Source organism: Rhinopithecus roxellana, chromosome 2 (genome assembly GCF_007565055.1).
Source record: "Rhinopithecus roxellana isolate Shanxi Qingling chromosome 2, ASM756505v1, whole genome shotgun sequence".
Lineage (NCBI taxonomy): Eukaryota > Metazoa > Chordata > Mammalia > Primates > Cercopithecidae > Rhinopithecus > Rhinopithecus roxellana.
In genome coordinates, this window is record NC_044550.1 from 25,923,003 (window position 1) to 25,936,530 (window position 13,528).

At 34.6% G+C, this 13,528-nt stretch overlaps 1 protein-coding gene across 19 annotated transcripts in view; it reads right to left on the reverse strand.

Moving 5' to 3' along the window:
• The window catches only part of CAMK2D (calcium/calmodulin dependent protein kinase II delta), a 324,627-nt gene that overhangs the window by 51,596 nt on the left and 259,503 nt on the right, over positions 1–13,528 (reverse strand). For 11 of the 19 annotated variants that reach the window (XM_030915332.1, XM_030915392.1, XM_030915373.1 and 8 more), the window contains 5 exons: positions 10,178–10,272; positions 7,708–7,830; positions 6,463–6,546; positions 5,981–6,023; positions 2,311–2,348 (listed from right to left, as the gene is read on the reverse strand). In XM_030915332.1, coding sequence (XP_030771192.1) covers positions 2,311–2,348; positions 5,981–6,023; positions 6,463–6,546; positions 7,708–7,830; positions 10,178–10,272 — 383 coding nt within the window. The remainder of the gene's footprint in view (positions 1–2,310; positions 2,349–5,980; positions 6,024–6,462; positions 6,547–7,707; positions 7,831–10,177; positions 10,273–13,528) is intronic. The other 8 variants (XM_030915366.1, XM_030915383.1, XM_030915340.1 and 5 more) reach the window with 1 other exon arrangement.

Sequence of the window (13,528 nt, forward strand, 5' to 3'; positions counted from 1 at the left end):
AGAGATTCTCCTGCCTCAGCCTCCCAAGTAGTTGGGATTACAGGTATGGCCATCGCACCTGGCTAATTTCTGTTTTTTTTTTTTTTTTTTTTTTTTTTTTAGTAGAGATGGAGTTTTACCATGTTGGCCAGGCTGGTCTTGAACTCCTGACTTCAGGCAATCCACCTGCCTCAACCTCTCAAAGTGCTGGGATTACAGGTGTGAGATACCACTTCTGGCCCATAGATGTCTTTTAAACGTAACATATAAGAACTCTGGCACTTTTGTGTGACATGATTATTTTATGTTAATAGAAGCAGGGTGTTTTTCTTTTTTAAAAAATTATGAATCAAATAATCAAATCAGATAATTGTATGATGCACTGAATTACTCTTATGAGGCATGGACAAGATATTCCTGTTTCTCAGGTGTTAAGTTTATTGTTTTGAGGTTAATAAACATTTCTTGTAAAGGTACTTAACTAGGATTGGTACATCGTAAGATCACTTTCACACCTTTATAAACTCCATGGTGAATGTTTTATGGTGTCGTATAAATCACTCCTATTTTAGCAACCATGAAGAACATTTAAAAAATAATCACAAGGTTTTTTTGTTTGTTTGTTTTTACTTATCACTATACAGACATTCATTCTGTCATGGTCTTTTTATTTTCAAAGAGAAAACTGGACTTTGTTTTTGTAAAAGAGCAAACCTGTTAATATAACTATTTACATGTTTAACAAATTCAATTTCAGAGAAAAACAATATAATATGTAAGAGGAGTACCGTGTTTTGATAGTTGATTAACACTGACCTGTAATGGTCCTACACCCTCTCCACTTACACTATCTTAGGTAAATAAGACTTTTATTGCTAAGTGTGAATTTCACAGGAGGAGAAATCTGGGAGATAGAGATCCTCACCATCATCTGAACACTCGAACTGGACTTCCTTTTCTGAATTGACCAGTCAAAGAGAAAGGAAAAGAAAAAAAATATGACCGGTTGAATTTAGAGTATCAAAGCATGGAGTATAGAATAATTTTGTTTTTAAAGAGGAGCTATAAGTTGAATGGAAGAAAAAAGTTCTGGAAATGTTTTCTACATAAGGATAGTAATGAAAATAAATATCTCAATAGGAACTGTGAGCTCTCCATCACTGAATGGTACAGGAAAGCCCAGGAGAAGAAAATATTTGGAAAATGTAAGATACCACATTTCTACTATTGTAACATTGGGAAAAAGGCAGTCATCAACTATCATTCTTAAAATCTAAATGGAATAAACTAATCAGAATGAAGACAAAATTGCAGGCTGAGGAAAGCAATTGGTAAATGGAAATGGCATCCTAAAGGAAATCACAAACGCATAGTTATTAGTGCTCTGAAAATTTCCAAGTTGCACACAGACAGGTGGCAAAGAAATGACTGAGCACGAACATTTAAAGTGACAAATGATTTTCTATGTTATGTTTTCAATATGAACTGACCACCTGACTTTGGGTCAAATTCAAATGTTAGAAAATTAATTAATTCCCAAGAATGCTGAAGTGTTGATGAAGAATGTATGCATCTGTCCTTGGAAGAGAAAGAAAAGGATTAAAGAAATAAAACATTTAAGTGGTACTCTGAAAAGATAACAAACATCATTATGCACATATAAGATTACATTCCAACAAGAGTAAATCCCCTTGAAACAAAATACAATCAGTAGGAAAGAAACTGTATTATTTTGTTTAGAAAGCCAGAAAGTAAAAATATCCTGCTGTTATTTTTCTTGCAAAATTTTTCTAATATTTGTTCAGATCATTCATCTTGAATATATCTCAACACCTTATGATAGAAACACAGGAATAATTAAGACCTTTATAAAAACTGCCCAAGCAGATTAATTTAGACATTTGACATTCTATTTTCCATACCCAAATGTGAGTATTTTTCAGGCTATATACTTAAGTGGCTTTCATGTACGCAGCATAATTATTTGGAAAAGCATTTGGTTTTTACAGACTTTTAGGTCACCATGGTAGTTTGGAACTGTAGTAAATCAGAGAAGATTAAGACACTTAATTTCTATAGGAACTCTATATCGCATAACAATATTATTTTTTCATGACTATTTCATATATAATCCAATAAAAGAAATACAGTTTTTCTCGGTATAAATGTTAGTCATCTTTGTATATTAAATCATTTCATATTTCAACCAGCAACCTTTATCAGAAACAATAAAAAATAGAACTTGCAAAGACTTAGGAATTATATTTAACATTTAAAGATTATCCAGCTTCTGAAAATCAGAAATGGATTAGGGGCATCTGTTTAACTTACCTTTACTCCATCTGGTTTCTTCAACAAACTCTTGGCTGCTGTAAAATGAGAGTAAAATCAGTTTAGTGAGTTATTCATAGAAACCCACAGCCAGGCAAAAAAGCAGTCAGGTTACCGTCTCCTTCTCCCACCTTTGCTGAGTTATGGCCAACATATGGCAAGTTATCAAAGTCACACTGATGAGCGCGAGCTTAAAGGACACTGAAATACAGTATCACTTTTCTTGGTTTGCCACAGCAAATTTAGAACTAAAGAGTAGTTCATTGCATATAATTGAATACTTTGACAGTTGTGTTTGTTGGACTTTATTTCACTGTTGGTTGAGAAAAGGATACTGGAACTTTAACTGGACTATCCTTTTGTAATCCAGAAAGTTGAATTCAGTCTTTGGACACCAGCTGACAGATAGTATTACATGTTCATTCACACCACATATGGTGACCATGTCAGTTCTGCCATTTAAGCCCCTCTTTCTAGAGGTTGAAAACTCATTTGTAAAATTTGCTCTGGCTAAATAACATCTTCATTATATTCTTGAAGTCAATTTGGTTTTACAAAAAATATTACTATTTAAATAAAATGGCATATTATTGGCCTAGAGCAAATTTTTAAAATGTTTAGCGTATGAGCTTTAAAAAAATGGCACTATGTATTCTTTTATACATTAAAATCAGAATACAAAGGCTTCATAAACAAAAGCCTTTACAATGAAAAAGTAAAAATCATAAAACTTGAGACAACATAAAAACAGAATAAAATCTTCAACTAAATCAGAGAAATCTTAAAGCATATGGTCTTATATGCAACTTCATTTTTCTTGGCAGGGAGCTTTTAACATTCCTTCTGTTACTAAACTTCTTGAGTATATTAAAAGGTGATGTCATCCTTTCAAAAAAATCTACTAAGGTACGTGTATATACACAGTGAACAGATAATATAACTGTCAATGACAGTACACCAAGTGTAGAACATTCACAAATATGCAGGACACGATACACACTTATGCTTTCATTTAATATTAATTACATATACTTATTTAAGTATATCAGAATAGAGCTTGACTTCGAAAGTGGAAATACCTAGCTAGAACAGAACTGCATGAACATGTAATTTCCTGACATTCATTGATTTGGGGCATTATTTCAGTATCATATTGGTATATTTTTAAATTTACTTAAAAGATACAAAAATGTTAATTTCATTAATCTTTAGCAACAAAGCTATTAATTTATTATTAATTGAGATTGTAAGAAAGAGTTGCCTTAAGCTATTATATTGTTTGCCTGGAGCTAAAGAGCAATATTTAATCAATCCTGTGGCAGTTAATAGGTTAGAAAGCAAACTCAGAATAATTGAAATTGCAATAGCAAGCAAAGAGAAGACGATGATTCAGGGTAAGCAGGGATTTTGCCTGGGAGATGCAGAAATGTCCCTTTTGGTTACTATTCACCTTACCTCACAAGAAATACATTCCACATAAAGGGAGAAAAGAAAAAATTAAAACAACTTTATAACCATATACTTATGGACAAATTACTTTAAAGAGCATGTTTGGCAATGAAATAGGATGAATAAAATACTCAAAACTAAAACGCAGTATTAAGTACAAGATGTTGTAACTGGGTCTAATGTTATTCAGTTGATTTTGAAGTGATGGATAAAAAAATTACTTTTTCATGCTAAGACATTCAGAAACAATATAAAATTCACATATTAGTCATGAGGTTTTAGTTTACATGATGATGAAACGGAAACTGTGAGGTAAACAAAAAGCTTCTGTATATGGGTACATACGTTAATAAAGGCCCAATTTATGCCCAAGAGTGTAACACTTTAACAAAATGTAGTTTTAAATCTGAAGATTTTTTAAAGTTTGGGTTAGTTTGCCATTAAGAATTTATGCTATATAAATCATTCTACCTTTTGATGATTCACTAATTACTGGGCCACAGTGAAATTTATTTGAATATCATATATATGAATTAATATTTAATGAGATGGCATTGAACTCACCCATATAAATGTCAACTATATTAATCAACTGTTTACGAAACAGGTAACTTGACAAAGGCAGCAACAAGGTATTATTACACTAAACAAGTTGGACAAAATACATATGACTGGCCAACACGGTCCCTCAATTCGTAGCATTATTCATTGTACTACTGTTGTTGTTATTGTTTAACAGCCTTTGGAAGGCCTCTTATGGTTTCCCATTATTTGTAACGAAATGCAAAGGTGGGGGAAAGGTGACCACTTAATACAGTTGTACGTAATAACTAGAAATTGGCTGAAGAGCATTTAATAATGGTATGATGGATTATTACCTGATAACACTATAACACCCAGGCTAAGTATGTAGCAGAAAATAAAACAAATAATTGAAAAATAGCTGGATGGTTTGATTTGCAGATCACTGTTATGTAAACGGTATCCAAACTAAACTGGTAGTATTTTTGGCTGACAAGTGTTCCAAGTTTAAAGGGCCAAAGGTTACCAAGTGCAGCTTAATTGCTGCTCCAGTCCTTCCCCCTACATAAGACTGCTTAGCATTGAACAAGATTTGACTTTTGTGAACCTGGTCCTTTGAGATAAAAGAAGGAGGTTGCAAAACTCAAGTAAGTTATTGAAGTAACATATACTTTATCTCCACCTTTAGAGAGTGACTCTTACAATAAAGAAATGGTTTGACTTTTTTTAGCCTATTATTTAACACACTTATTTTTTACCATGGAATCATTTTGAGGAACATTTATTATGCTCTGATGGTACTGAGTGCAAGGTGCTCTGTAAATTCTTGAGTTAGATGCCTTTGACAGTTGTAATCATTCTTATAGTATGCCAAGAAAGTACTATACTTTTGAATGAACTTAGGTCTAAGAGAACTGGGTTCCTCAATAATGGTCTTTTTTTTTTTTTTTCTTTTTTTCTTTTTTGAGACGGAGTCTCGCCCTGTTGCCAGGCTGGATTGCAGTGGCGCGATCCCTGCTTACTACAACCTCCACCTCCCAGGTTCAAGCAATTCTCCTGCCTCAGTCTCCTGAGTAGCTGGGACTACAGGCACGCACCACTACACGCAGCTAATTTTTGTATTTTTAGTAGAGACAGGGTTTCACCATATTGACCAGGATGATCTCGAACTCTTGACCTTGTGATCCACCTGCCTCGGCCTCCCAGTACTGGGATTACAGGCATGAGCCACCACACCCGGCCAATAATGGTCTTCTTTTAAAAATCTTGCATACTAGGATTCCCTATGAAAATGAGACCAAAAATAACTTATTCATAGTTATTACTTTATGAAATATCAATAATAAATTCTAGGTTTGAAACGCTAAGATTGTAAATGGGGGAGTATTTATTTCCACAACTCGTATGCATCCCAGCATTTGACAGATGAGGCTAGTCCTGCACCAGCACTGACTGGTGACCAGAGCTGCCAGAAGCACTCTTGTGAGGGGTGCAGTAGTGGAGGCTTGGCAGCAGACAGTACCCAAGTAGACTGCTAATGGCAGCCACAGGTATAGAAGGAATCTGTGCCACACATTTGTCACCCCTGAACAATCAGGTTTTTCTAATTATAAGAGTTTAAAAATTCTAGAGACAAAAAAACAGAGACTACTTAAAAAGAAGACCAAGGGATAAGAAGCAGAGTTCTCAATGCATGTACCTGAGAAATTTCTTGTAGCCAGCATAGTTGTCAAGATGGCACCCTGTGAAAAAAATTAGAACACAAAAGTCAATGTTGCCTATGCAAAATCCTGGACCTAACAAATATAGTCTTTGATAACAAATCTTTTCCTGGCCCTACTTTCAGTTAGGGGATTTTTGATTGTTTGTTTTTGTTTTTTGGTTTCCTGAGAGTCAAAGGCCTTTGTCTCTCATGATGCTGGCCAGATTCTGATTATCAAATTGCACAGCTGTTTTCCACTGAAGGAAGGATCCACAGCATGTGTTGCCAGGATGATTCTAGCTTTTCACCATAGTTTTGATTCTGGTGTATATTCCATTTCCCAAGACCCCAAAAAAGAATAATGAGAGTATTGAGGTCTACATAATTGAAAGCCTTTGCTAGAAGTCATTTTCCTCCCATGGTATTTCACTTCTTAGTCTGTCAAATCTACCTCCCCACAAAAAAGTAAAATTTCTTACCTTTAGTTTTCTTCTAGCATTAAATTTCTTCAAGCAGTCTACAGTCTCCTGTCTGTGCATCATGGAAGCAACAGTAGAACGTTGCTAGAAGAAGAGAAAAAAAAGTAACTTAATTGAGAATATTTAAAATACACTAAGTATAATAATGTCCCTGACTTCATCAAATCTTTATTAATGGTGCTGTACCTGCATGATTAACTTCTAAGTATTCAATTGCTCAAGTTACCTAAAAATAAAATTTTAGTTTTGCCAAGACTACTTGTGGCCAAGATGCAACACTGATATATATATAAAGTATAGAAATGAGTTGGGCATCATGGCTCACGCCTGTAATTCCAGCACTTTGGGAGGCTGAGGCGGGCGGATCATGAGGTCAGGAGTTCGAGACAAGCCTGGCCAACATGGCAAAACCCCATCTCTACTAAAAATACAAAAATTAGCCAGGTATGGTGGTGGGCACCTGTAATCCCAGCTACTTGGGAGGCTGAGGCAGGAGAATTGCTTGAAACTGGGAGGCGGAGGTTGCAGTGAGCCAAGACTGTGCCACTGCACTCATGCCTGGGTGACAAGAGCAAGACTCTGTGTCAAAACAAAACAAAATAAAAATACCAGAAAGTGTAGAAATGAATATTAATAATTTCTAAAATTATCTTTATTTTAATGTCTTCAATCACATTTCGATTGGGCTGCCTTTCATTTACTTAGTGCCACATTTATCATCTTAGCATTTGACACATTCAGAAATTTACTGAAGTCTTCAGATTCCCCTCAAATTTCACACTATTTTTCTTAATATTTCTAAAATATATTCAGACTACTATGACCATTCTTTTATGCCACTAAAACTCTACTCTCAGCTGCCAAACTTCATACTGGCTTCTAAAGTTGCCTAATGATAAATAATTGAACTTTGTTAAATCTTTTCTTCTGGGACACATTTAATTTTGGTGTTATTTTCTTAACCCTGTTCATGAGTATTGTTAATAATTGACATGAAGAATAGTCATTCCTTTTGTCACTGTAAGCAATATTTATTTAAGAATCTATGCAATTCAGACTTTGCTACTGAAAATTGCATTTTTTCACCATCATAAAATTCATTTTCTTAAACACCTTGAGTCAAAAATTTATTCATTTTGAATTTCATCTTTTTTTTGCAAAGTTATTTTAAATCCATAAACAATATGTTAAAGGACAGCTTATTTTTCATTTTAGCTCTTGAAGTTTTTGAGAAGTTTTACTTACACAGATCCATGGGTGCTTCAGTGCCTCCGAGGCTGTGATACGTTTGGCAGGGTTGATAGTAAGCATTTTATTGATGAGGTCTTTGGCTTCAGGAGTTACCGTGTCCCATTCCGGTGATGGAAACTTCAAAAATATAAATTTATAAAAAGTTTAAAAAATTGACACACTCAATCAAACAGGGAAGAGTCAACTATATGAATCATTTCCTCAAGTAGTGAATTTCTTCATAAATTTACTTTTTATATAAGTTAAATTGTATCTAAATAAATAAAACCATTTAGATCTATTCTCCCCCTCTATGCAGACAACTATATATATTAAAGAGTATCTGATAAGGGACCAACATATACACGTATGGTAAATACATATTAAAATTCAGAAAAAAAGAACTTAAGAATCTTCTATTCTTCTCAAAGTATCTCTGCTTTGATCTATATGAAATTTTATACAATCTTTCTCATAATTATTTGCAAAACTTAATAAAAGTGAAAAGGTTGCTACATGTACCAATGCCATCGTGATATTATGCCAAGGTTCAATATGGGGTATTATATACTTTCACAACTTATAAGCAGTAATAGCAGAGGTAATAAAGCAGTTTCAGTTCCTGTGCCAAAACTGACCTATTAATCATGGCTACTTGGAGTGCTGTAGTGAGATGAATCTGAGACTATAGGAGCTTCAGCAAGATTTCATTTTAACCCTTCAAGAAGTTTAATCTGCCCAATTACAAACTTCACCAAAGTATATGAAAGTAATCAAGTCTTACAACTTCCCATTATTAATACTTTTTTACATTAAGGCTATATAAGAAAGCTACTTCTTCTCTCTTTACGTTACTTTTTGGACTGATAATTACTTAACTTACTTTTATATGACTAGCACATTTAGTAGAAATACTGTCCTTCAATGATTAAGGGAAATTTATACTACATTAGTTGCAAAATGATAGAATATCAAGTTATTTTCCCAATTCAGGAATTTGTATAGACAATCTTGAAAAACAAAGCCATCGTCACTGTGTCAATGGAATTAGTCTATTTTTGGTAGTTTTAAAATGGGGAACTTGTGACTCATTGGCAAAATAAAGCAAGAGAAAAATGATATTGACTCTAATACCTGTAATTTTTTGCCAGCTTAACAACTGTCATTTTTTAATTCCTGAAGCTTACCTTTGGCAGTTGTGAAAGCTTGCTAACTATTAGGAGCTACTAAAGAAACACGCAAGGCTATTTCTTAACAGGTTTTCTGATAGCAAATGAGGGGTAGGTTCAGCATGAAGAAAGGTGAACCTTTTCCTCAGTTTTCTAATTTTCATGAAAGCACTCCTCCGGTATACCAAGCAGTGGATTTTCAGGGCTACGTCTGCCCAGAGAGGGGCTGGTTCTAGTCTGTAAAGATGGCGAATGTGCTAGCTGTTGCCATGAAAATAATAATTTGTTTCAATTACTAGTCTAGGGATAATGGAATGCTTCGAAATTCAAAGAATATACATTTTAAATTCTTGCTAACTGACACACACATCCATCTAAATAGAAAATTTTATCAGAAATGCATTGAAGAGTTCATGAGACATGATAGAATACAATACAGACATTTTATATTTTCTCCTCTCACTTTCACATTGAGCTTTCAACTTGTGCACAAAAGGTGAACCCAATATTGCTACTCCATAGTTACTCCACTTAATAACACATGGAAAGCATGCCCAGACCCTGCACATGGATTTCCCTAGGACTGTATGAGAGGAAACCAGAGAAAGTGGTAAATCATATTTACAAGAATACATATCAAAGGAGAGCAAATTATATCATAAACACAAAGTTAAGCCATAAAGAGAAAGTAGATAAAGACTTTCTCTTCAGATTCTGAACTTAATTTATGAATGTATATATATATATACTTTCAAATATTCTAATTAAAAATTAAATATATTAGAATTATGATTTTCAAATTTTTCAATTGTGAAACTCATTCTTCAAATGAAAGCCTGCATAGTATCCCATTAGGTAAACAATACAAAAACAAAAAACAAAACCCAGAAACTGGTATAGTGGGATAATGTTCTATTTGATATGTGATCACTGCAAAATATTGTTGGTATATAATGTAAAATTATGTGATAGATATTTGAGAATATAATTAAACTAAATAGGCAATAATCATTTTTATAGCTGAAATATTTTAATTTTTATGTTTTTAAAATGCACTAAGATCCAAACATTTTGACAAAGTTCTTCCTCAGAGACTTCACATGGCTTTTCTTTCAATCTTAGGAGATAGTGAGTTAAAAGGAAACATAAGCTGAACACATATGCTGCATTTCTTTTTCCCTTTCCTTAAGAGAGAGGGAAATAATAAGAGAAAGTGGTAAAAATTATGGTTAAAAGAAAAATGAAAAGCTCTGGCTCTTGGTCAACAAGCAAAAAACAAACCTTCATCTAAAGTGATATAAATAGTTATTACATACATCATAAGCTCCGGCCTTGATCTGCTGATAGAGTCTGTGTTGGTCTTCATCCCAGAAGGGTGGATACCCCACAAGTAGAATATAGAGAATGACACCTGGAGAGATTACAGTGTTAACATTATTTAAGTCATATAGACAACAATAAATTAAATGTGGCTGATCCACAATGATATTAAGCTGTAGTTGTTAAAACAGAGAAAACTGGATTGTAGGAAAACTTGAGAGAGACGTGTTATGGTCTAGTCTGGAGGAGTCTCTGGAAGGTGAATGCTTCTCCTCCTATGCTCCAGAACTCTGACAATGTGTCAGTCAATGCATGCTCCAAAGAATTCTAAAGAGGCATGGAAGGGAAACTCTAAAGATAAAACGTATCTGTCATTTAGGGCGACATTCTTTGGCCTCCCTGAACTCTTGTCTGTATAGAGTCTTCCTGCATTCTTACCTATATAGAGACTATGATTTTAGTCACTGTGAGGTTAAAGTTTAAAAACTAAGCATGTTATTTATTTCCTCATGCTTGTTTTGATGGTAATTGGGACATTTTGTTGAGTGATGGTGTCCTGGTTACAAACTCACATTCTAAATAACCAGAGTCCCTGCAAATGTGGGTACCACATAGAGACAAAACCCTTTTCTTTTCAGTAATCTTAGTCTTCAAAAACTTCAAGGCTTCTCAGTCAAACAACTTAACCAACAAAACTACAGAAGAATATACATTATGGGAGAGGAAAAAGGAAGAGAAGGGCAAAATGCCACAGAAAATTCAAAGTAATAAACACATGGCTGTAATAAAATTTGCTACAATTTTTCACAAACTTATATTTATAAATTAATCAACATCTAATTTAACTTTTAAAATAAAAAAAAATCTGTATTCACAGTTTTTAAATTTCCCTGATATGATATCTGCAGTCTAAATGTCTGAGATTGTTTTGATACAATGATCTTCTCTGTCATCAAATATCCTCCCTGCCACTTTTCACATATTTTATTGCCCTGCTTAAGGCCTTTGGTTTTTTTCTTAGTTCATTATCCTGGAGGAAGGAATTCATTCCTCTGACCTTTCCTGTTTGCTTTTTTCTTGCTATGTTTCCTTAAGCCTGGGAAACTTGAGAAAGAAAAGTAAGACAGGTGACACTTTGCCAGGTGTACTCTGAGACTTATTTTTTCCCTTATCCAAGGTGGTCTCTCTTGGTCTCTGTACCTAGGAGATCTATCTCTGCTCCTGTCCACCAGTCTGGACATCTTTATACAATAGACACTGTTGCAGCTGAAATGGTTTTTAAGTAATGGTTTAACCATCTTAGAATTTTAGAGCCTGCTTCAGGAAGATACAGTTCATAAGAAGATTTTTCAAGTCATGTGAATCAATACAAGGATAAAAAATTTTAAGCAACATTCTTAAGGAAAAAAATAAAAGACCATGAAGAAAATCACAGTATATTGGTACCCCACCTTCACGACATAAAAATAATTTTTCCATGCATCTAATGAAAATGATGATAGTAATGATGATGATGAGTGTTTGTGTTCTCAGGATGCAAGTAGAAAAAAAGCTGTACCTGAGTAGTTTTAGCCCTCAGCTATATAAGATTCCAGGAGGTTAAGGAGAAAATTTGCTTTGTAATAGTGATAGTTTCCATTGAATATGAACATTTTCCTAATACACGTCTGGAGTTAGGCTGTTATAAAATTATAAATCAGTCACACAACTGAGACATTTAGCATTTTCAACATAGGCTGTGTGTCCTTATGAATTAGGTCTGCACTTGACAGTTGATGTGGTGCTTCTCTGGGAAGAGGAAGCTCACAGAGGGCTCATCCCATGAGAAAAGCAGCCTATAAGTAATAGATGCCCACAATTTAGTTAGATGCCCAAATTTAGTTTGATGGAGGAGTGTCTACAAAAACATGTACTTTAAATAAAATAATAGCATAAATGTGAAGATTAAAAAAACACTTTTAGGCCCAAAGACTTAAAAAAAAATATTATAGGTACTATTGACTAGCCTGATGTGAAATTGTCAATGCCTATTTAAATAAACACTGTTTTGTAAGTTTACTTCAACTTGATTATTAAACTAGCATCTAAAACCTTTCTGATTTATGCTCTTTTGTAGTTCTATTTTCTGAATGTATAGAACAAGTGTGAGACTCATGGCATAAGGATAATGTAATATTAATAAATTTTATTGTAGATAACATTTATTCTGAGTTTTGTGTGCTTTAGTGCATTACTTCATTTAATCCTTGTATAATGCTACGAGGTAGATATTGTTGTTATCTGCATTATATTATAGATGAATAAACAGGCTGAGAGGTTAAGTAACTGTTTCAACCACAAGCAGGACAGACATGATGATGCTCTAAACATTCCCTGCAGCCACTTTTTCTTTATCTATGAACTTCAGTAGGAATGGTAATATAAAATTTAAAACTTTGTGTTGTCGAACTAAGAGACCTTGACTTACTAGCAAAGATGTCCATTTGGTCCTATCTTAAATGTTCCTTGCAGCTACTTTTTCCTTTAGCTAGGTCCGCTAAACAAATGCTTATTTTAAAAGTGTTTGTTGGCCGGGTGCGGTGGCTCAAGCCTGTAATCCCAGCACTTTGGGAGGCCGAGACGGGCGGATCACGAGGTCAGGAGATCGAGACCATCCTGGCTAACACGGTGAAACCCCGTCTCTACTAACAACTACAAAAAACTAGCCGGGCGACGTGGCGGCGCCTGTAGTCCCAGCTACCCGGGAGGCTGAGACAGGAGAATAGCGTGAACCTGGGAGGCGGAGCTTGCAGTGAGCTGAGATCCGGCCACAGCACTCCAGCCTGGGTGACAGAGCGAGACTCCGTCTCAAAAAAAAAAAAAAAAAAAAAAAAAAAAAGATTAAAGTGTTTGTTGCTCTATGCCGGGCATGGTGGCTCACACCTGTTATCCAAGCACTTTGGGAGGCCAAAATGGGCGGATGACCTGAGGTCAGGCATTCAAGATCAGCCTGGCCAACATGGTGAAACCCTATCTCTACGAAAAATACAAAAAAATTAACTGGGCATGGTGGCACATGCCTTTAGTCTCAGTTACTCGGGAGGCTGAGGAAGGAGAATCACTTAAACTCAGGAGGCGGAGGTTGCAGTGAGCCAAGGTTGTGCCACTGAATTCCACCAGTCTGGGTGATAGAGTCTTATGACTCAGTCTCAAAAATAAAAATAAAATAAAATAAAAGTGTTTGGTGTTCTATTTGAGAATTCTTGCCTCATGAGTAAGCCTAATTTCCCTTTTTTAAAAATAAACCTAATAATTTACCTTTTTTCAATGTCAGAGAGAAAAGAAAGGAAAAAATCACTAGCTCTTTT